This window comes from Myxine glutinosa, chromosome 2 (assembly GCF_964187855.1).
Source record: "Myxine glutinosa chromosome 2, kmMyxGlut1.1, whole genome shotgun sequence".
Lineage (NCBI taxonomy): Eukaryota > Metazoa > Chordata > Myxini > Myxiniformes > Myxinidae > Myxine > Myxine glutinosa.
The window spans coordinates 219,394,736-219,419,735 of record NC_136262.1 but is presented as its reverse complement, the minus strand read 5'-3'; the positions used below and the strand labels follow the sequence as shown (position 1 = coordinate 219,419,735).

General features: G+C 42.6%; 1 protein-coding gene across 3 annotated transcripts in view; it reads left to right on the top strand.

The window, feature by feature from the left end:
- LOC137420813 (C-myc promoter-binding protein) overlaps positions 1 to 25,000 on the top strand; it is a 157,067-nt gene that overhangs the window by 49,064 nt on the left and 83,003 nt on the right. For all 3 annotated transcript variants that reach the window (XM_068106215.2, XM_068106213.2, XM_068106214.2), the window contains exons 2-5: positions 1 to 242; positions 1,362 to 1,614; positions 17,265 to 17,334; positions 24,068 to 24,237. The exon at positions 1 to 242 is cut by the window's left edge and continues 77 nt beyond it. In XM_068106215.2, coding sequence (XP_067962316.2) covers positions 1 to 242; positions 1,362 to 1,614; positions 17,265 to 17,334; positions 24,068 to 24,237 — 735 coding nt within the window. The remainder of the gene's footprint in view (positions 243 to 1,361; positions 1,615 to 17,264; positions 17,335 to 24,067; positions 24,238 to 25,000) is intronic.

Here is a 25,000-nt window from a genome sequence, read left to right as displayed (position 1 = left end):
CCACTGGATGAGGATGCCCACTCGGGTGATGGAGGGCAGCGCTCACCCAAAGCCAAGGCACCGATCACCGATATAGCAGTGATAATAAAATCAAGTGGAGAAGAGGTGCCTGAGGGTTTCACCTGCGTCGAGAGCACACCCACAGGTATATTGGCTGACCTCAACCATGGCAGCATAAAAAGCCCCCAACTGTTCATTTGCTACAGGCGTGGACGCAACAAGCCTCCTCTCATCGATCTTGGGTTAGTACAATAGCTACACCTCATCACACCTGAGAAAATGTCCTTTCCTTCTGATATATGTCTGTTTTCCAGTTTAGCAAAACTTGTTTCCAGTTTAGCTCGGTGTTGGCTTAGCGGTTAGGGTGCCGGCTTGGGATGCTAGGATCATGGGTTCGAATCCCGGTCAATCGCTGAATTAACGCCAGGGGGGTTGACTCAGCCTGTCATCCTTCTGAGGTCTGCAAATTGAGTACCAGTTTACTGGTAATTCCGTGTTTGTCGCAAGAGGCGACTAACAGGGTTGGCGGCAGGAAGGACATCCGGCCATAAAACATTGCTTAAAAAAGGGGACCATGGTGCCCAAAAAAGGCCAACCCCTGCTCTGCAGGGAAAAATGGCCTCAAAAGGTGTTTTTTTCCCCCCCCCCCCAGTTTAGCAAAGGCCTGCATGCTTGGCAGCATTTCATAGAAAGTGCTGAAATGCATTATATTGGCCTGTGTGCAGCACAGTTGATACTGTTTGGATTGCTTCAAAAAAGAATTCAAAACGCTCAAATGAGCGAATAATCATGGTTTGTTTTCTTGTTGCTGCTCACCAAATTTGCGTGAGTATTAGGCACGTCAGGAGTATAGTTCAGTCGGACTATGCTCATCATTGAGCTTTCTAGTCTTTATTAGATCTCTGCCAACAAAGACACCATTTTAATGCTCTGCTAGCAGGGGATAATGTTCACACTGTATCTCTTGAAAAGAGTAGGCCATCATGTGCTGGTAATTGTCCAAATTCATTACTTGTTGATATTGAAGGAAGGTAGATGTGAATATTGATTTGGTTAACAGTAAGATTAGGGTTACTGCATAGAAGTTAAGTTAATTTATATTTTATGCTACTAGGGTGCGGAGCAAGCATAGGCATGATCATAAAGATTGTAGCATTATTCAAGAAGATGATGTTTATTGATTATTTTCAAAACTTGGCCAGATTTGCTCTAAAGTTAGGCAGAATGCATTTGGATATGGGGGAGGTGCTTGGGGTTTAGTTGGGAGGGGTGGGACCACGAAAGCAATTTGGAATAAAGGTAATCCGCAGTCCCTGCTGCAAAATAGCCAAAATGCTCTGAACATGCTCGTGTATATGCAGAGTCCTCTACGAGTGGAAGGATCGACTGCGGCCTGGTTGTGAAGTTGTCGAAACGACTCCGTATGGCCGCAGTGCAAATGTAAATAACAGCAGCACTGCAACTCAGCGCATCCTGCTCACATTCCGGCGAGCACATGAGCTGTCAGCTCAGAATGCACTTGCTGTCACAGACGTGTGCATCATCATCGGAAGCAAGGGGGAGAGTGCACCACACACATTCTGCCGCTTGGATCGCAGCCTCAACTCTGGCATGGTAAGATAAATGCAGATTTTGCAATAACATGAACTCTTACTGCCGAATATGAACAGGCCGATATGCAGCCTTTGTGCACTGGTTCTTCACTCTGTGTGGGTTGACAAGATCCACCATCAGGATGGGGGCATGTTTTCTACTAGCTCAGCCACTACTGAGCTATGCATGGAATTTCCTGTTATTTTAGCTGAGAAGTATGTTTTCAGCACTGGAGGTTAAAAAAAAATTTTTTACTTGGAAACTTAGGCAAAATTTGATTCTGTATTGAATAACTGGAAAAACATTAGAACTTTAAGTACTGTACAGTACTTCAAAATAAAGTTGCAGAATCTGTTGATTGCCTCTAGTCGTGATTCGCTCAGTCATTTGAGGCAATGTTTCTCTTGTAGTTAGAAATAGAATTTGCCAACTTCCCTTACCAACACTGTCCATGATGGAGGGTTTTCACATTTTAGGCTTGGAATGGGCCATGACCCAGCCAGGACAGGTTTTGAGCATCAAGCTCTTGATCTTTTTTTTCTTCTTTCTTCTCTTGCCGTTGACTGCCCTTTGGGCGACCATTAAATTGACATCACTTCTCAGTTGTTGTTTTCTTTTTTCTCCACAAGAGCGAACATTCCACTAGTGCTCCACAAGTGCTTTTCTCCACAAGTGCTCTCCCAAGAATGGGAGAGCAAAGTTGAGCTTACAATGAGGGTGGTGGGGGGCAACAATTGGGAATAACCAGTAAGTGAGTAAGGCAATGAAAAAAAAATAGGAGATCGTAGAGAGAAAGTGGGTGAGGGGTGGGGGGGGGGGGGGGGGGAGGGAGGAAGAGAGGAGAAGGGATAGAGATAGAGATAGATACAGAGACAGGGACAGATACAGATACAGAGACAGAGACAGACTTTTGAGGTCCTTTTATTACAAAAATATAAAAGTGTGTATATACAATTTACAAATCAAAAATCCCAACAAAACAGGAGAGAAAAAGAAAGCAAGGAAACAACGAGTATAACAATGAATCATTTCATTTTTACAAAAACATAAAATAAAGCAATACTACCAAAAATATAAAGACTTGATTATTTAAGAAAGAGATAATACCAACTCATTTTGGCGAACTTCACAAACATTTTCTAAACACCGTTTTTCCACAAACACATCAAGTTCAGCCATGGTCTTGGAAAAATTAAATTGAAGTTTTACCCTTGCAGAAACAAGCGCAGTGAAAAACGTCATGACGTTGCATTGGTGAAGCCGTTTACCGTTACGCTTCTCCTTTCTGGACAAGTATGTAGCAAGTTTTGCTGTTGCTACAAAAAAACACAACAGTTAATATTTTTTGTCTTGTGTACATTTCTTTTTGAACCCAAAAATAAAGGAGCGAAAAGTAAATCTGAAATTCAATTTGTGTGACACAAAGTTCAACCAGTTAAATAATGGAAAAAGTCTTTCACGGCCAATGAAAAAATGAAATACATCCTCATTTACAGAGCAAAAGGGGCAGCATGCAGATGTTGGGGCAAAATTCCTCACATATGTATTGCATGGGATGATCCAGTGGGCAATGCGCCACTGGAGATCCTTTGTTCTTTTGGTGATTTGCTTACAATGCATCGCTTCCCATACAGGTTCAGTGGGGGGCCCGGCAGGGAGTAGTCTCTTCCAGCGTGCTACTCCGTTTAATGGAGAAACACCGAGAATTAGGGACACACAACACCTATACAGACTCTTGCTGCTTGCAGCTTGCAATTCATTTGTCCCTGTGCTAACAGGTGGAAGTTCTCTGGGGGAGCAGTCAAAAATCAATTCAGGGAAGTATGACTCATCAGGATGTCCATGTGTATTCTGAGTCCATAATACCCGTAGCTGATGACCTTTTTGTACGACTTTCCTCAATGTTAAGCCGATTGTCCTCTTGGACCGAATTCCTGTCATATTTGAAATTTCTTCCACAGTCTTCCACCCCACACCAGAGTTTGGCCATAGGTGCCATACTTTGTTCATGCCTGCATCAATGAAGCGTTGGCACAAATCATGGCTCTTGAATACATCAGGGAAGAGAGGGTTGAAAAACAGTGGTTCAACTTCGAACATCCTTGGGGAGTACGTGTCCTCTTTGCGACTCACTGTAAGACCTTTCCAGGCATTGAGGAGGCTCTGGTAGAATATAGGGAGCGTTGCTGTATCCCTATCCTTGAGGTGGGTCAGGAATATTTCACGACCATAGCCGAGTCTGCCTGCCTGTTGCAAAATATGACAGGCCAATGGGTAATTTGGCAGGTGCTCAACATATAGAAGGCGCTGAATGGAGCACAAGTGAAAGGCCATGAGGCGGGATTTCACGTGAACAAGGCCTTGGCCTCCTTCAGATGAGTATGGGATATTATGTTTGGCCGCAGCCAATGATGGCCTCCCCAAAAAAAGTCCACAAGTTTGGCCTGGATCATTCTAAGCAGCACTTCCGGCTGTTGTAGGCAAATAAAACGATGCCATAAAGTTGCAGCAACCAAGTTATTGGCAACTAAGACACGGCCCTTAAATGAAAGGTGCGGTTGGGCTCTTTTCCACAGGTTCAGTCTCCTTTCCATTTATCCAATCAAGCCTTTCCAATTCTTTTCCATAAATTGTGTGGAACCAAGGGACACACCAAGGTAGTCGATACCATCTGCCTTCCATTCTAAGTTTTCCGGAAGAGGAGGTAGATGTGTCGAGACAGGGAGGCAACTATTAAGGTAAGGCACCCAAATAGCTTTGCTTTTCCTCCAATTATCTTTCAGGGAAGAAGCCTGGAAAAAGATTCTCAAGGATTTAACAAGAGCATCAATATCCTGTTTGCTTCTGATTATGACGCACACATCATCTGCATACGCTGATATAGTCAGTGGTGGACTCCTTGGGAAACACGTCAAGCCAGAGATATTCTCCCTGAGCTTACAAAGTAATGGCTCCATTGCCAACGCAAAAAGCAATCCTGAGACTGGACAACCCTGCCGTATCCCTCTTTGAACCTGCATGGGGGAAACGAGTTTATTGTTTACCTTAATTACACAAGAGATGTCAGTGTACAATAGAGATATGAAGGCTCTAAAATTAACCCCACAGCCACATGCTTCCAGAACACGCCACAAGAAAACATGATCAATACTGTCAAAGGCTTTTTCAAGGTCTAGAAAAATTATTCCAAAACCATTTTGATCGTGGTAAGTGCCCATTAAATCCCGAACTAAAAAAATGTCATAAATGGATCGACTGGGGATACAGAAAGTCTGATCGGGTAGGACCAGGTCACCAATGACTTTCTTCAGACGATTTGCCTTCGCTTTTGAAAACAGTTTGTAGTCGGTGCACAATACTGAAACTGGTCTCCAATTCTCCGTCCGCCGGAGATCTCCTGACTTTGGGAGGAGACTCACCACTGCTCTCCTTAGGCTTAATGGTATTGCACCAGTTTGCAGGGATTTTTGGATTCTATTTAAGAGTTCTGGACCTAAAAGGTCCCAAAATTCCAAGTAAAACTCAGCGAGTAGGCCATCAATTCCTGGAGCTTTTCCAGATTCCATTTCAACCAGAACACATTCTAATTCAGGAAGGGTTAACGGCACATCCAGCTCCAGCCATTGAGTTTCAATCAGGGATGGGAGATGAGAGGTAAAGAGTTTCATCTTATCCTCACAAACATCTTTTTTTGCAAACAGTTCTGAATAGTACTTTCTCATGGTATTTTTTACCCCATCAGAATTTGCAATTACATTTTCACTGGGGTCCATAACTGATAAGATAAACGGAGCTGGCTTCGTTTCGGATTTGAGGTGAAAAAAGGATTTGCTCGGGCTATCTGATACTTTAATATTTTTTATTCTTAATCTAACTAATAACCCTGCAGCTTTCTCCTGCAATAGTTCTCTAAGTTGGGTCTTTCTTTCAAGGAGTAACTTGTAGTTTGCCTCATTCTCTTGTTTCGCCAGTTTGTTCTCCAGTTTTAGAATTTCAGTTTCTAACCGAGCCAGTGTGACGACTTTCATGAGTGACATATGAATTAAACTGTTGACAAAACAGCCTTATATGGGTTTTCATATTGCCCCACCACAGGTTAATGGAAGCAAAACGGGGTTTTTTTCAACTACTGCTATCCATAGATTGTGAAAGGCTTCCTTAAAAAAGGCATCATCCAAAAGCTGAGTGTTAAATTTCCAATAGGCACTAGTATGTTTAAAATGAGGAAACGATTGGCCCATAGTGACCATGTGGTGGTCAGAGAAGATAGACGGGACAATATTTGAGAAGGTTACCATATTCCTAAAACGTGGGGTGATGTACCATCTGTCAAGCCTCGCTAAGGACACTTGACCATTGGAACATCGACGCCATGTGTACTGTTGGACATTTGGGTGTATTAAGCACCATACATCAAGAAAACCCACGACGGAAAGGAAATGGGAGTGGTCACCATGGGCTTCGGGATGTGGTTCTGGTGAGTTCCTGTCCAATTTGGGCTCAAACGTGCAATTGAAATCACCCCCCATGCATATGCACTGATTGAGGTCAACCAATTTTCATTGGTTTACCACGACAGTAAAGAAAGTTTTATGGTCAGTACTTTCACTTGGTGCATATACATTAAAAATAATAAATTTTAGGTTATTAATCACCAGTTCCAGGGAAGCAAACCGGCCCTTTATCACCTCCTGAAAGAGGCAAGGTTACTGGTACTCAAATCCTTTTAACAAGAACCTAACTCCAGCAGATACAGACGACATGTTACTGAAGAAGCATTTACCTATAAAATGCTGCTCCAGTCATGTTCAACCTTCTCAATGATGTGAGTTTCCTGCAGTAAGATCACATCAACTTGTTTCCGTTTGAATAAACTATTTACTTGGATCTGGCGGATTTTATTCGCCCCAGCACCATTTATATTAAGAGTTGCAAGAGTGAGTGTCTTCATATTTGTTTGTGAATTTTGTCTGACGCCGAGAAAACTCAAACTTTGCCTTTGTTATTATTTTCTTTAGTCGATGAAACTGTGATTTTGTGAGGTTTAGCTCCTCAGATTTTTTTAGGACCAGTTTTGCAGCCTGAATAAAGGAAGCCAAGTCGGGGAAATGATCAAAAATGACAACATTCCGTTGTCTGTGAGTTTCATTGAGAAACGAGAGAACAAGAGGAGGAGGGACTTGGGGCTGATCTACCATTGATTGTGATAAAACAGTCACATCCACCTCCTCCTCTGATTCCGATAAGTCAGACATTGCCCCAAAGGGGTCTGGGTCAATACCCTCAGCCATTCCTGTTTTATGAACAAGTATGCCAGCATCTGGGGGTCTCCAGAGTGTTGGGTTTGGGAAACATTGGCATTCTGACTACGATTTTCCTCAACTGAAGTCAAATCTTTGTTTCCACACTCTTGTGGATTTGTGTTTAAACCCTCATTTGCTAAATGGGCATAATTATGTTGGTCCATAGTTTGATCACCTTCATGTGGTCGGGTCGGATCGATGATATAACATTCACTGACTCACTGTCAGCCATATTTATATCATCACCCTCGTCCGTGCGGGAAATGGAAGCATTTGTTGTACCGTTTGAATCCCACGTCCATAGACCAGCACAGCATGGTTCCATTTTATTTATTTGGTCCATGTTTTGCACTGAGATTTCAGGAGTATCCTGAAGAGTTTCTGCAGGGAAGGTCTGCACATCGAGCACAACCTTTTTAACAGCACCTGGTGTTAACGACTCATCAGGTGCTCTTCGTTTACTAGTCGTCAACTTAGACTCAGTATCTATAGCAACGCTTTACCGAGGAGGAATAATATTGGAGATTGAGCTGCTGGTTTCACCCTCATTGGGAACAATAAGCTGTGGATTAACGTTTACCTCCTCCTCGTTGGGAATGTTGATTTGTGGCGTACCGGTAACCTCCTCCTCGTTGGGAATGTTAGTTTGTGTATCGGTAACCTCCTCTTGGTTGGGAATGTTAATTTGAGTACCAGTAACCTCCTCGTTGGGAATGTTAATTTGAGTACCGGTAACCTCCTCCTCATTGGGAACAATAAGCCGTGGATTAACGTTTACCTCCTCCTCGTTGGGAATGTTAAATGGAGTAATGTGTACCTCCTCCTTGTTGGGAATGTTAGTTTGTGGCGTACCGGTAACCTCCTCCTCGTTGGGAATGTTAATTTGAGTACCAGTAACCTCCTCCTCATTGGGAATCTTGATTTGAGTACCAGTAACCTCCTCCTCGTTGGGAATGTTGATTTGAGTACCGGTAACCGCCTCCTCGTTGGGAATGTTAATTTGAGTACCGGTAACCACCTCCTCATTGGGAATGTTAATTTGAGTACCGGTAACCTCCTCCTCGTTGGGAATGTTGATTTGAGTACCGGTAACCTCCTCCTCATTGGGAATGTTAATTTATGTAGTCACGTTAACCTCCTTCCCAATAGGAATGTTAATTCGTAGAGTCACGGTAACCTCCTCCTTGCACACCGCATCAGTGTGACCTTTTTTCCCCCACACCTGACACACGAGGCTTTGCGACAAAACCGTTTTAAATGCCCGAACGCTCCGCACTGAAAACACGTTAAGGTGGCGGACGATGCATACAGCTGGTAGTTCGTGTCGTCGAAGTTTATTTTGAACGAGATATTGAGTCCCGTATCGTCCCCATGGTCTGGTAGGACCATGTACACCTGCCTTCGGAAACATGACGTGTTTAACACGTTCATTCCGACAACCAAGAGGAATTGTCGAGATCCTGGACACCATTTTACCATAACGCGATAACACGGCCATAATCCTGTCATTGGAAATAAACGGAGGTGCGTTCGATATAACGACTATAACGGGAGTCAACATCGGTGACGCCATCATAAAATGACCACTCACTGTGCTTATTCCGGCACTTACAACGTCATGGACGAGTTCATCGTCTGAAATGAAAACAACTACCTTCTGATTCATACCAGTTTTGCAGCCTGAATGTATATTTTCATCACCAATATAATATACGTGCAGCACGTATATTTTCATCACCAATAATATTCCCAACTGCGAGAATAATGTCCTCTGCAGGAACTCAGTCGGGAGGAACGCACACGAACGCATGCTTCCGGGTTAAACCCTCGAAACCCTCACATCGAGAGCGTACATTCGCCATGTCGGCGATATTGTCGCGCCCTTCTCGTCCGAACCGGACAAGAACTGAAGGTATCAAACCTAAATAAATCAAGCTAAAATAAAAACCAAAAACGCATTGTAAGCATAGACAAGGATTACAAAGCGTCGTCAAAACAGGTAGGCTGCACCCAAAATAGGCCCGTTCTCAATCTCTCTCTCTCTCGAACACAAAGGAGCCGAAAACCGAAGAACAAAACGCCAGAGGCACATGGGATGTAACAGGAAAGGAGAGAAGGGATGGGGAGGGGGGGGGGGGGCTGTAGGGACAAAAACAATACACTGTCGACTCACCACACTACAGAGCAGCTCCATACGGCGGCCATGACGCCACACCCAAATCACAACAGCCAGCAGGGGTAGAGAGACAGAGAGAGAGATAAACTATAAAATCAGCAAGTAAGAGTATTGGATTTGGGAGGGTTAATGGGGGTAATAAAGACCATGGGCCAGGATGGGGATGACACGAGGTGGTGGTGCCCTGCCTGCTTGAAACCGTTGTTGCCACAATCTTGTGTTTCAAAGCTCGATTTATAGATTTATCATTATTCTGTTTTAAATTTATTTTATTTGACAAGGGCTTTCAGAAAGTTTTGCTTTGGGATACGCTACAGTGGTATTGTTCAACATCAAAGGTTCATTTCTTTATGTCACTAAACTTGTGCTCATGTCCCTTTTGCTTTGACCTTTTTATGCTGGTTTTGTTTATTTTATTCGTCTTAATTTTTTTCCTCCTTTTTTTATTTTTATTTTTTACAAATGGTCTATTTTGGTCGTACAATAACGTTGAGGAAAGAGATGTTGATTTTGGCTTTTAGATATTTGATATCACTACTTTTATTCATTGCTTTATTTATATACTAGCGGACATACTCATCAAGGACTGGTGAATGGATGAAATAGCATTTGACAGGACTATAGGACTATAGAACAACAACAATACAGTAATGAACAGAACAAATGGAGACAATAACACCAATCCCGTGACCTTTGGTCTCAAAGCACCGACCCCTCGGAATGCCGTGACGTCATCTGGCATCGCAAATGCTTTGAGAAAATTGACTAGGTCCGTCAGAATAAAAGTAGTTGTTAAGCAAATTTAGAGACTAAGGAAATTTGTAAGACATTGTAAATTTTACCTGATAGGGTTTGGTGACTGTGCACAAAGTAGTGATCGGTGAGATGGCAATCATGGCAGACAAAGGGACAGACACTGTTACATTAATAATATATTGAATTATTCAGAAGTGCAACAGATCAAAATTTGTATGATTTTGTGAAAGTTAGGGGTTAATCTTTCTAAAACATTGGTGTGAGGACTGGCCATGAAGAAATCTGGGCATTCACATGAGTGGATATGATATTTTGTGTTTAATTAATGATATTTCTCCAAATAAGTACCATAATCATGCTTCATTCAGTAAAACACATTTTTGGCCGACTGGCCCAAATACTTCACTCCCAGAATTGAACAATTTGTTTGGCCCGAGGATTTTTTTTTTTCTTAAGGAGAGCTTAATTTTATATATACAGTCAGGTACAAAAGTCTCAGTCCACTTGGATCCATGGCAAGCTTTCTCATTCCACGATTTCAAACAGCAATTTTTTATAACATTGAATACATTTATTCATATAATTCATCTATATATATATGAAAGAAAGTTTTGTTTGTTTGTTTGGTTGTTTGTCTGCACGCGCTAATCTCCTGAACGGTGAAAGATAGGAGGAAACCTCTAAAACAAAAAATGTCGGGACGGGCCCCGGGAAGGTTATAGGCTAGGTGGCGAGGTCGGTCGAGGCTGCCTCGGCTGGGCCCAATTCGCAATTAAAAGCTGAGCTGAATCATAGTAGTCAATCTTCTACGGCCGCGAGTAAAAGCTGAATTATGGTAGTAAATTCATTCAAAAAGAACTGAAAATGTCTGGAAGGGCCCCGGGAAGGTTATTGGCTCGGTGGCGAGGCCGGTCGAGGCCACTTCCGCCGGGCTGGGCCCATTTCACAATTAAAAGCTGAGCTGAATTATAGAAGTCAATCTTCTACGGCAGTGAGTAAAAGCTGAATTATGGTAGTAAATTCATTCATGAAGAACCAAAAATGTCGGGACGGGCCCCGGGAAGGTTATAGGCTATGTGGCGAGGCTGGTCGAGGCCGCTACGGCTGGGTTGGGCCCATTTCGCAATTAAAAGCTGAGCTAAATTATAGTAGTCAATCTTCTACGGCCGTGAGTAAAAGCTGAATTTTAGTTGTAAATTCATTCAAAAAGAACCAAAAATGTCAGGACGGGCCCCGGGAAGGTTATAGGCTAGGTGGTGAGGCCGGTCGAGGCCGCATCGGCCAGGCTGGGCCCATTTCGCAATTAAAAGGTAAGCTGAATTATAGAAGTCAATCTTCTACGGTGGTGGGTAAAAGCTGAATTATAGTAGTAAATTCATTCAAAAATAACCCGGGAAACGCCGGGTGCTTTCAGCTCGTTATTATATTATATTTATATATACATAAAAGAAAGTTTTTGTTTGTTTGTTTGTTTGTCTGTGTGCGCTAATCTCCTGAACGGTGAACGATAGGAGGAAACCTCGAATACAAAAAATGTCCTGACGGGCCCCGGGAAGGTTATAGAATAGGTGGTGAGGCCGGTCGCGGCCGCTTCGGCTGGGCTGGGCCCATTTCGCAATTAAAAGCTGAGCTGAATTATAGTAGTCTATCTTCTACGGCCAGAGGTAAAAGCTGAATTATAGTAGTAAATTAATTCAAAAAGAACCCGTGCAACAGCGGGTGCTTTCGGCTAGTCTATCTATATATATATAAAAGAAAGTTTTTGTTTGTTTGTTTGTCTGCATGCGCTAATCTCCTGAACGGTGAAAGATAGGAGGAAACCTCTAAAACAAAAAAATTTGGGACGGGCGTCGGGAAGGTTATAGGCTAGGTGGCGAGGCCGGTTGAGGCTGCCTCGGCCAGGCTGGGCCCATTTCGCAATTAAAAGCTGGGCTGAATTTTAGTAGTCAATCTTCTACGGCTGCGAGTAAAAGCTGAATTATAGTGGTAAATGCATTCAAAAAGAACCAAAAATGTTGGGACGGGCCCCGGGAAGGTTATAGGCTCGGTGGCGTGGCCGGTCGAGGCCCACCTCGGCCGGGCTGGGCCCATTTCACAATTAAAAGCTGAGCTGAATTATAGTAGTCAATCTTCTCTGGCCGCGAGTAAAAGCTGAATTATAGTAGTAAATTCATTCAAAAAGAACCAAAAATGTCAGGACGGGCCCCGGGAAGGTTATGGGCTCGGTGGCGAGGCTGGGCGAGGCCGCATCGGTCGGGCTGGGCCCATTTTGCAATTAAAAGCTGAGCTGAATTATAGTAGTCAATCTTATATGGCCACGAGTAAAAGCTGAATTATCGTAGTAAATTCATTCAAAAAGAACCCGGGCAACACCGGATGCTTTCGGCTAGTCTATCACTACAGTCACGTGAAAAAGTAAGTACACCCCATGTAAAGTTTTGACTTTTTCAACATATTTCAACATACAGCTATTTGATCTTCATTTCAACAATATTGATAGATAAAGGTGATATAATATAACAAATATCATGAAACATTTACATTTTGTACTCCATTGTATCATTTAAATAAAGATAAATGCAAATTTCGCATGTGGAAAAAGTAAGTACACCCTTGGCTGTAATAGGTGGTATTGCCCCCTTTGGCAGAAACAAACTCAAGTAGGCATTTCTTATAACTGTCTACCAGTCTCGGACATCGACTGGGAGAAATTTTTGCCCACTCCTCCATGCAGAATTCTTTCAGCTGTGCGATGTTTGAGGGGTTCCTTGCATGCACAGCTCGTTTCAAATCCCCCCACTACAGCTCGATGGGATTTAGATCCGGTCTTTGACTTGACAATTCCAGAACCCTCCATTTCTTTCTTTTCAGCCATTCCTTGGTGGATTTACTGGTATGTTTAGGGTCATTGTCATGTTGCAAGGTCCACCTTCTGTTGAGCTTCAACTTTCCGACAGATGGCCTTACATTATCCTCGAGCATCCTCTGGTACAATGAAGAATTCATAGTGGATTCTATGATGGTGAGCTGCCCAGGCCCTGATGCAGTAAAGCTGCCCCAAACCATAATATTTCCACCACCATGCTTTACAGTTGGTATCAGGTTTTTGTGGTCAAATGCTGACTTTGGTTTTCGCCAAACATGTCTTCTGGTACTGTGGCCAAATACCTCTACCTTTGACTCATCTGTCCAGAGCACATTGTTCCAGAAGTGCTGGTCTTTGCCGAGGTGTTCATTGTCAAACTTTCGTCTTGCCCTGATGTTCTTTCTGGACAGCAAAGGTTTCCTCCTGGCACACCTCCCATGTAGATCAAATTTGTGCAGCCTCTTTCTTATGGTAGACTCGTGCACTTTGACATCAACAGTGGCAAGAGCTACCTGTAGGTCCCGTGATGATATTCTGGGGTTCTTAGAGACTTCTTTCAGCATCTTGCGGTCTGCTCTCGGGCTGAAGTTGCTGGGGCGGCCTGGCCTGAACAAGTTGTCAGTTGTTTGGAATCTTCTCCACTTGTAGATGATCTTCTGGACAGTTGAATGATTGATTTCAAATTGTTTGGAGATCTTTTTAAATCCCTTCCCAGACTCGTAGGCATCTATAACCTTCTTTCTGAAGGCCTCAGAGAGCTCTTTTGATCTAGGCATGGTGATGCCGCACACTTCAACAACAAAGAGCAAACCAAACTAAATGTCTGAGGTTTATATAAGACAGGTTCCTCCAAGATCCTCTCTAACGATGTTCTAATCATTTGCACCTGAGCTGGTGCACCTGATTCTAATTTTAGGTATTTGAAGTAGTGATAAATGTAGGCGTGTACTTACTTTTTCCACATGCGAAATTTGCATTTATGTTTATTTAAATTATACAATGGACTACAAAATGTAAATGTTTCATGATATTTATTATATTATATCACCTTTATCTATCAATATTGTTGAAAAGAAGATCAAATAGCTGTGTGTTGAAATATGTTGAAAAAGTCAAAACTTTACGTGGGGTGTACTTCCTTTTTCACGTGACTGTATATATAAAAGAAAGTTTTAGTTTGTTTGTTTGTTTGTTTGCACGCGCTAATCTCCTGAACGGTGAAAGATAGGAGGAAACCTCGAAAACAAAAAATATCAGGACGGGTGCCGGGAAGGTTATATGCTAGGTGGCGAGGCTGGTCGAGGCCGCCTCAGCCTGGCTGGGCCCTTTCGCAATTAAAAGCTGAGCTGAATATTATAGTAGTCAATCTTCTACGGCCACGAGTAAAAGCTGAATTATAGTCGTAAGGCCTATGTCCAGAAGATGAAATTCATTCAAAAAGAATCCGGGCAACGCCCGGGCAGTTCCTTCGACCTCGTGGCTTGGTTTTTGCTCTGATATGCATCGTCAGCTGTGAGACCTTTTTTAGACAGGTGTGTGCCCTTCCAAATCATGTCCAATCAATTGAATTTACCAAAGGTGGACTCCAATCAAGCTGTCAAAAAATCTCAAAGATGATCAAGAGAAATGGGAGGCACCTGAGCTAAATTTCAAGTGTCATAGCAAAGGGTCTGAATACTTATGCCAATGTTGATATTTCAGTTTTTTCTTTTTAATAAATTTGCAAAACTTTCTAAAGTCCTGTTTTCTCTTTGTCATTATGGGGTATTGAGTGTAGATTGATGAGGGAAAAAATGAATTTAAACGATTTCAGCATAAGGCTGCAACATGACAAAATGGGAAAAAGTGAAGGGTTCTGAATGCACTGTATATATATATTTATATTTATTTATTTGTATCTTATTCCAGTCAATCTGCCAACAATTTTCAAACATCGCTTATGGATATGCACCCCCAACTGGAATTTAACCTCCTCCATGCTTAATTGTTGACTTTAAGTAAGGTTCTTTAAGTTTCCATTTTTTGTCATTTCACTTGCTGTCTTTGATTAGATCCAAATAACTGAAACTTTGACTCCTCCACCCTCCACGTCTTTAAAACAGCTGTTCACCACCATCTCTTATCTTCCCCCATCCAAAACCTTGATCTTTTCTACCCCCGCTAATTTCACCCCAATTCCACTTTTTTGAAATACCAACTTCTGTCCTGGAAGTCCTTGGTGTCCTTGTGTTTTATACTTCTCCCTCCCCCCCCCCCCCTTCCCATGCCTCCTCCCCCCAAGCCCTCTCCCTTCCACACATCTCCCTGCTCTCAAATGTTGTGTTTGTGTGCTTCCCCTTCTCTCCCCATCTTGTTTTCCGCTCCCTCTTTTTATATATTTTGTTTGTCTGGTTGATTTGTTTGTGAAGTAAATGTTAGCTCTTTCACGAGCCTCGATTCAGTATACAAAAAAAAAAAAAAAGCACATTTGACCATTGTTCCTCAGTCCAATTTCTGTTCTTGTGCATATTTTAGCCTTTTGGTCTTGTTCCACTTTCTTAACAGAGCTTTTCTTGCTGCAACACAACCTTTAAGTCCTGATTACCTCCGCCACCAAAGTTGGATGGAGGTTATGTTTTCACCCCTGTCTGTCTATCAGTTTTTCCGTTTGTTTGTAAACAAGATATCTCAAAAAGTTGTGGACGGGTTTGCCCGAAATTTGGCTGAGATGTAGCGTATGTGACAAGGGCGAAATTATTTGATTTTGGTGAAGATGCGGATTTGGATCCGGCTATTGAATTTTTTAAGCGATTCTTCACCATTGGGAGATAGGGCCAAAAACGATACATAGCAGGATATCAAACGTTATGGACAGATTTGGACGAAACTTGGTGGACAGGTTGTGTGTGTGACAAGGACGATTCTATTTTGGTGAAGATCTGAATATGGATTCGGATATGATAATTATTTAATTTTTTTAAGTGATTCTTCATTATTGAGTCCCTGGTGTTGGGCTAGCGGCTAGGGTGCCGGCTTAGGATCCTAGGATCCTGGGTTCGAATCCCGGTCAATCGCTGAATTAACGCCAGGGGGGTTGACTCAGCCTGTCATCCTTCCGAGGTCGGCAAATTGAGTACCAGTTCACTGGTAATTCCCTGCTTGTCGTTAAAAGCGGCAAAAAGGGTTGGCGTCAGGAAGGGCATCCGGCCGTAAAACATTGCTTCAAAAAGGGGACCGAAAAACAACAACAACCACAGTTCCCGAAAAAGGCCAACCCCCGCTTGCGGGGAAAAAATGGCCTCTAAAGGTGGTTATTCTTCATTATTGAGAGATGGGGCTAAAACCAACATATGGTGTGATATCTCAAAAAGTTATGGATGGATTTGGACGAAACTTTGTGGGTAGGTTGTGTGTGTGACAAGGAAGGATTGATTCCATTTTTGGTGAAGATCCGGATCTGGAACCGGCTACGGCTAGTATAATTTTTTAAAAGTGATTCTTCACCATTAGGAGATCGTGCCAAAAACGATATATAGCAGGATATCGGATGATTTTGATTAAATGTGAGTCTGTATTGTGATTTTCTGGTGTACTCTGGGCTACAAAACTAAACTGTCTACCTGACGGAGGTATGCTCTCTACTGAGTGCCGGTCTAGTTTCAAAAGTGACCTTAATGCTGTTGATGGAAGGATGAGCCTTCTGCCAATTCTGGTTCTTTCATTCCTGGGTTTATCAATTACAGATAATGTTTTTCTGTACTTGTTGATTGTGCTTTGGTTATTGTACCTTGAAAATCGAGTGATGCGAGCTATTTCACTAAATGTTTTTCTTTCTTTATGCAGAAACACAATTTTAAGGCGACCTTCTACTGAGTTTTTTGCCATTTTGTTTTAAGCTATAAGTTAATCCTGATACATATGTATTCTGCAGTACGAAAAGTGGCCTTTTACCTTCATGGATGTGTAGAGAGGATCACCAGATGTTAATGACAAGAAGCACCTAACAATTTGATTGGTAAATGTGACTCATCAATTAGATTTGATTGGTAAATGTGATGGATTAGCTATGACAACACTGCATATTAGCTGCTCATGGATAGTTTACTTTGAGTTGTGATCACAAGTCTAATGAAGATTCTGATCAATGTGATTTAAAGACTACTAAATAACAAGCTCGGTTTCGTCTTCCCAAAACGAAATTGTATCAATTACAGTGAACGTTGTTAAAATAGCAGAAAACACTGGTGGAGGCTTTGAGTACATTAGTGATGCTCGTGACATCCACATATCGTCACTCCTGAATGTGTCCAGGCCTTTTGAAAACCGCAGTGTATATCATGCTTCCATGAAATAAATCTGCTTCTGCATCTTCTTCTGACTCATCGATGTTTTGAGCTTACAGCTCAAAGTAAGTTAGAATGAGGATATAAGTGTTTTGAAGCAACACTTCGGAAAAAAATAAGAAAAACATCAAGAACCAGTGTATCACAGCTTGCCATCATTTCAATCGATGTCATTATAGAGTATCACTGCAAGTTGCATTTTTTAAACCTGTTCGGAGATGCTCTCATCACTTTATTCTCTCTCACAGTGGGGCTCCGATGTGTATCTCTGCTATAAGAAGTCTGTCGCTAAAGCCAACACCATCGCATATGAAGCTGGTAAAGTTTATTCTGACTTTTTGGATCCCATTTGAAATGCATTTCGAACTTTGTTAGTCCTAATCGTCATATTTTTGTCCTGACTTGATGGTGCAGATGTGGTGCTATAACCTTTGACCTGTCTAGTCTTTTAGGGGGGGGGGGGGGGGGGGTTGAGTCGGCCGAAGTACAAACAGATTTATGCTTAGCAAGCAGAGTGTCGCATCAAAAAGTGCTCTGTCCCTCAGATGGACATCAAGCTACGTGTCCCGTCTCCTAAAATTTGTTGGTAGATGTTAAAGATCCCATTGTGCCTTTAGCGAAGAGGAGGCGTGTTATCATCAGAACCCTGAACAAATTCCAATTCCACGCCTGAACCGATATGCACTGCATCAGCCATGCTGCCTCACTCTGATTTAAACGAGCAGGTCCGGGAGAAGACCGTCATATTTGATAGAGCAGGATGTCGCTCTTTTTATTAGGAAAAATAAGAACTTAAACTGTTCCAGAATGCTTCTTGTGATTTGGGGTGATGTTTTCAAGGTCAATGGGTAAAGTGCAAAAAAATCTTCCAATATGACCCGCTCGCTGTCTTTAATAAATAGTTTTGTGGACTGGTGTGAAATGTTTTTACACTTCAATCATCGTTTTAATTGGGGGCTTTGTAGGCACAGCCAGGAAGAATGTTGGGCACACAATTTAGATGTACCTATTTGTAAGTAGGCCTTTGCATCTGTGATATCAATCACGATGTGGCTGGTTTTTTATTTTATTTTGCAAAACTGTTGATAATGAGGATATTTCAGAAATGTTTAAAACTTATCCTGGACTTTGATGAAGTACATACATTAAAGCTTTTTTGTTAACCAACATAGATAGACAGTGACAAAACCAGGAAGCTGTCTTTGTGTGCTGTCTTTGCATGTGCTGTCTTTCCGTCGCGGTCCCCATGTGCTGTCTTTCCCTCGCGGTCCCCATGTGCTGTCTTTCCCTCGCGGTCCCCATGTGCTGTCTTTCCCTCGTGGTCCCCATGTACTGTCTTTCCCTCGTGGTCCCCATGTGCTGTCTTTCCCTCGTGGTCCCCATGTACTGTCTTTCCCTCGCGGTCCCCATGTGCTGTCTTTCCCTCGTGGTCCCCATGTGCTGTCTTTCCCTCGCGGTCCCCATGTGCTGTCTTTCCCTCGTGGTCCCCATGTACTGTCTTTCCCTCGCGGTCCCCATGTGCTGTCTTTCCCTCGCGGTCCCCATGTGCTGTCTTTCCCTCGTGGTCCCCATGTGCTGTCTTTCCCTCGCGGTCCCCATGTGCTGTCTTTCCCTCGCGGTCCCCATGTGCTGTCTTTCCCTCGCGGTCCCCATGTACTGTCTTTCCCTCGTGGTCCCCATGTGCTGTCTTTCCCTCGTGGTCCCCCTGCACTGTCTTTCCCTCGTGGTCCCCCTTGGCTGTCTTTCCCTCACGGTTGTCAGCTCTTTCACGAGCCTCGATGCAGTATAGAAAAAAAAAAAAAAAAAAAAGCAAAGTGAGGATATTTTGCACAGAGTACTTGATGTATATAATGGTCTTCCTAGGAAGGTGGTAGTAGCAGCGACAGTCGAAAGGTTGTAATATAATTGGACAGGTACTGATTAATCCATGGCGATGGAAGGGTTTAAGGACAGAGGTACAAATGAGGGTAAACTGGAATTAAATTAGATAATGTGTGGGCAGTGTGGGCAGTGTGTGCATGTTGAACTGCCTAGGAATGGGATATAAATTATCTTCATTGTGGGTGTTCTGAAACTGTTTAGTTATTAAGGTGTCAAAATGTCTGTTAATGCAAACCTCACCTAACGACTCCCTTCCCCCTATCCACCCCCAAAATCTTTATATGTTATTCGTCCCCTACCGGTGTACACTGGAGGGGACTATAGGTTTGCACTCCGTCCCTCTGTCCGTCAGTCCGTCAGTCCGTCACGCAAAGAACAGTTTTCTAGACTTTTTTTCCTAAACTATTAATGCTAATGATTTCAAACTTGGCACATGGTTTCCTTATGATAAGTTACAGATCAAGTTCGAACTCCACGACGTTTCGATCATTTTTGACAAAGTTATGGCAATTTGAACTTTGGGAATTCTGATAATTCTGATGATCCTCAACTCAGTGCCATTTTAAGTTTTAATTTCCTTTAAAAACCATTTTCTCTGTAATCATTGGACCCATTGAGATCAAATTTTCACCATGGGGGGACTCGGTCTGCAGAATATTTTAATGGTAATTATGACGTCAAGTCACGTGGTTCGGCCGCCATATTGGTTTTCGTGAAAACACGAAAACCCCTTTTTCTCTGCAACGGCTGAACAGATCGAGGCCAAACTTTACAGGCAGAATCGCATACCCATGACGAACAAAAAAGTCAGCGAGCATGACGTCATGCATCACATGGTTTCAGAGTTATGACGTTTTTAAGCATGACCTTTAAAACCGAGCTCCTCCCTCATTTTTGATCCAATCGAGGGAAACTTCACGGATCTTCCTGTTCAGGCTGGAGTTCCCCAAGGCAGTGTTCTGGGCCCTGTGCTTTTTCTGGTCTTTATCAATGATCTCTCCGACTCTCTGGAAAATCCTCTCTATCTCTTTGCTGATGACTCCACTCTCTGCCGCTCCATTCCTCTGCCCTCAGATCGGCAGTCTGCAGCCTCCTCACTCTCTGAAGACCTGGACAAAATCACAGACTTGTCAAACAAGTGGAACATGTCTTTCAATCCTGACAAATCTCACACTCTTACTATGTCTCTCCGAAAAGATCGACTGGACAACTTCCCATCTACTTTCTCAACAATCCTCTCCAAGAAGTTCTGTCGCTCAAGCTTTTGGGTCTCACTATCTGCTATGATCTTTCTTGGGAAAACCACATTTCCAAGCTGGCCTCCAAAGCCAGTCGCCGACTGGGCATCCTCCGTCGTGCGAAGTCCTTCCTCGGCACACCTGAGCTCCTCACCACATAAAAGGCTTTCATCCGCAGCTCAATGGAATACTGTTCTCCCCTATGGGCCGGTGCTCCTGCCTCACACCTAGCTCGGCTTCACGCTGTTGAAACCAAAGCTTTCAGAATCATTGGAATCTCCCGTGATGAAGCTATCTCTGAGGGCCTTTCACTCACTCACCGCAGACAGGTAGGTGGTCTTTCTGTCTTCTGCCGACTCCTCTCCGGCCTTTCTCCCCCAGCTCTCTCTGTGCTTTGTCCCCCAAATATTCCTACAGGTCGCACAAGATCTGCCAGCAACCCTCTGATGGTTAAACTGCCGAAATCTCGGCTCTCTGCTCACCTTCACTCTTTCATTCGTCTTTTCTCCCGCCTCTGGAACAAACTCCCACAGTCCCTTCAATCCCACTCCTCCCTCAAGGTCTTTAAAACAGCTGTTCACCACCATCTCCTATCTTTCCCCATCCAAAACCTTGATCTTTTCTACCCCCACTAATTCACCCCAGATCCACCTTGTTTGAAATTCCAACTTCTTTCCTGGAAGTCCTGGCAGTGTACATATGTTTTATACCTCTCCCACCCCTCCCCTTCCCATGCCTCCTCCCCCCCCCCAAAGCCCTCTCCCTCCCACAGATCTCTCGATGTCCCTGCTCTCAGATGTTGTGTTTGTGTTCCTCCCCATCTTGTCTACCACTCCCCATGTTATATGTTTTATGTGTCGGTTTGTCTTTCTGTGTGATTAATGTTAGCTCTTTCACGAGCCTCGATCTTGTATACAAAAAAAATAAAAAATCTGTTCAGCATGTCAATCCACTAAAATGTCATTTTGGAATTTGCGATAGGGTACGTACTTTGGCAGATATCGTTAATTAAACGAAAATGTTAAAAAAATGGATATCTCCTGAATCGCTAGTACCTCAGACCGTGAGTTGGTAATTATATAATTCACACAGTGCAATATGTGCAGGCTGCTCCACGGAGCGACCTTGCGGGCTTCTCAACGAGGCGAGGCGTGACACACATGTCTCAGCATACCTCAGATCAAGTTTGAAAACCAGCATCAACCGTGCATAATTTGCATATTCGATCATTTTTGACAAAGTTATGGCACTTTTAACTTTGGTAGGGGACATGTATTGCAGCGCAATACTCAGAATGCTTGTCGTTGATGCCCCATGATGTACCCCTTCAACCAGCTCTTACCACACTGTTCACGTCCCCTCAACCCATTGAGCAGATGTTAGTTGGTAGTGGGTGTGGTGCTGTGCTAGTGGATTTGGTAATTGGACTAGAATGGAGAACGGGTTGTGGTGAGGGAGTTGCAGGAGATGATGGGGTGTCGTGTGATGTTGCACAGGTGCAGAGCGTATTGGCCTCTTGTTTTGAAATTTCCTTGTATTACCTCTATAAAGACAAATGATGAATTGCGAAAGATGATGGGAATATTGCCTGTGATTGATGCTGTGAAGAGGAACAGGTTGAGATGGTTTGGTCATGTATTGAGGAAGGATGAAAGTGACTGGTTGAGAAGAGTGATGGAAGTTAATGTAGAAGGAAGTAGAGGACGGGGAAGACCGAGAAAGACCTGGCTAAAGATGGTGGAAGAAGAAATGCGGGCAAGGGGGTTAACAAGGAGAGATGCAGAAAATAGGGCAAAATGGAGAAGATTGTCATGGGGACCGCAAGGCTAACCCCCGCTCCAGCAGGGAAAATGGCCTTAAAATGCATGTTGTTGTTGTTGTACCTCTATAAACACTTAACTTTTGTGTTATAACATTATATTAATACATTTGTGTAAAATGTAGTGTTTTTGTTGCTTCTGCAATTACTGCTACTTTATTACCAACTTAATTTTGAAGGTTACACAAGTTGCTTTTTATTTGTTTCCACATATTGTTCAGTTTGAAACTTGCAACACATTGTCACATGCTATTTCCACAAAAGATCTCAAACGCTCATTCTTCCTGCTGGTTACGATTTCTCAGAAATGTTTAAGTTCGTGTGCCTGTGTATTTTCTTCCAACATCTGCCTTTTTCCAGTGGATGAGTAAATGAAAAGCATTTCTTTCACAAAGCTGTCACAATTGCCAAGAAGTATTGTTTCACTGAACAGTCTGTTTTGGATTTGCTGCCTACTCCCTAGGGAATTCGTTTACTGGAAAGGTTAAAAGAAGCCTCGTGTAAGAGGAATTTTGACTGTCAGTTTGTTCCACTCCGATCTTTTGGATTTGTCTTCCAGACCATGAAAGGCATTTCTTACCAAGCAGCGACTACTTGATTATTAAATTTCTTTGGCGAATCCTCTGTCTGTCCATATACATTGTCTAATCTTTGCTGTTCTGTAGTTATGCTGATTTTTTTCCTTTTTCGAATAGCGTGCCATAAAACAATGGCATGATCTTGTATATTTGTGCCATAAAGGCTCAATTTCTCATTAAAGTTGAAAAGTGACCTCTCTTGATGTTTTATTGAAACTTTGCTGTTGTAGAATCGTTCATGGTCTCAATTGGAGAAACATCCATTGCCATCAATGTATATTATTCAAATGCAGCTGTATGCAATGTTTTAAAAATTGTATTACTTTGCTTTAAAAAAAAAAAACTCCTAGGTTTTAATAAAATTTTCCAAATTACAAAGTTTATATTTTGTGTTTATACTTTCACAGGTTTTAAACAACCTTTTCCTGTTGTAGAAACTTTTTCTGTTCTGAACTGAGTCTCCCCACTTCCTCCACTCTCCTGGAAATTTCCACACAAATCACGTCTCTAACAGATTTTGCATACGTGTCTACATGCGACCCTTGTCATTACCCTCTATAAATTGGCCTCCCATGAGGTCTAAGTCTAAGTCAGTTAAGGAATGGCTTGGGTTCATTCAACACCAAATACGTTTGCTCATGCCATCAGAATTTTTCAAACGGGATGACTGATACTGCCCTTACTTCCCAATTAAATGTTCATCACAATGTCATTTCTAGGGCACTGACAATATACCATCAGACTTGACAGTTCATGCAGAGAACCATCCATGGGGAAGAGGGATGGGTATGCTGTGTCACTGAAGCCGTGGAAGGCAGGTTCCTCGTCCGATGGATGAGATTGCAGTCATATTCTGCCCGAACCACTTTTGTACCATTTTCATGGTACAAGTGAGCACTGATTTCTGTTTTTCAGTTTTGAATCTTGTATACCTTTTTATCCCCCGCCCCTCCGACAAGGTCGGACACGGAGACATTACATTGAGCTCCGTCCCACCGACCGATCATCCATCCTTGTACTTTTGTGTGGGGTTGTGATATTTCCAAAACCATTGAACATTTAGCTTTCATATTGCAGATATTTATTCCACATGACGTTATCTCAACCCGATTAGATCACGGCTGTGATTGGCTGAATTCAGTTGTCATGGCAACCATCTCTGTAACTTGGCTTGTGTACGCGATATTTCAAAATCCATTTAAGACTTAGCTATCATTTTCCACAGATCTATTCCTCATACCAACGAAAAAGGATGGAGGACCTACAGTATCAGCTCCTTGTTCAAAATAAAGCATTGAGACAGTACCAAGACTTTTGACACACCCGGTGTTTATGTATGTGTGAAATGAATCCAATTTGAAGTGCTCCATCCTCGTATTCTAAAGCCATAATTAATATTATAATGGCCTGTGTGCATAAATTTGGATTATCCGGCTTTGTGATTGGATTTTACCATTACTTATTCACCATCTAAAATCGATGGCCATGCTGTGCCAGTGATTTTTCTCTCCATTAAACTGATTGTCAATTTTCAGGCCTTATCAGCCGCTACCCCATCGATGATTATGAGTTCTTCCCGCTCCCCCCAACTGTGCCGCTCTTCTGCCTGCCCATGGGTGCCACAATTGAATGCTGGCCTGCAGACACCAAGTACCCACTGCCTGTGTTTTCTACTTTTGTGTTGACAGCAGCCTCAGGTGAAAAGGTGAATGAAAGTCTATCAATCTCATTTTTGTATTTCCACTTTCGTTCTCCACATTTCTGTTTATAATTGTTCTTGCTTGTACAGTAATTAATTCTGAATATTAGTACAGACAACCCAAGTTAATTCGGACTACTTTGTTCCCAGCACCCAATGTCGGATTAGCAAGATTGTCGGATTAGAGGGATAAAATGAATGGCGGAAATCTGTTCCATGGATGTTTTGGTCGGATTGTGAGATTTCCGGATTAACGAGGGTTGACTCTACTTGTGGAGTCATCTTGACCTTTTTGTACCGAGGTGTGACTATTTTGTATACTCTGTTTGTTTTATTGCCGTAGTGATTGTCCAGTGATGTTTTGACAACTTTTGGCGGTGGTACCTTTTTGTAGATTGTAAACGGTTCCTGTCACTTTCCATGAGTGTGGTGTCGACCACATAAAAACTGTTGTGAAGTTACAGTGCCCAGAGACCTTTCACACCCCTTGACCTTTTCACATTTTGTTGTGTTCAGCCTGAATTTAAAATGGATTAAATTGAGATTTTTATGTCATTTATCTACACATAATACTCCATAATGTCAAAGTGGAATATTTTAATACGAATTTTTACAAATTAATTAAAAATGAAAAGCTGAAATGTCTCATGTCAATGTCTTCCACCCCTTTGCTATGACACTCTAAATTGAGATCAGGTTCATCCAATTTGCTTTGATCATCCTTGAGATGTCTTTACAACTTGATTGGAGTCCACCTGGGGTTAATTCA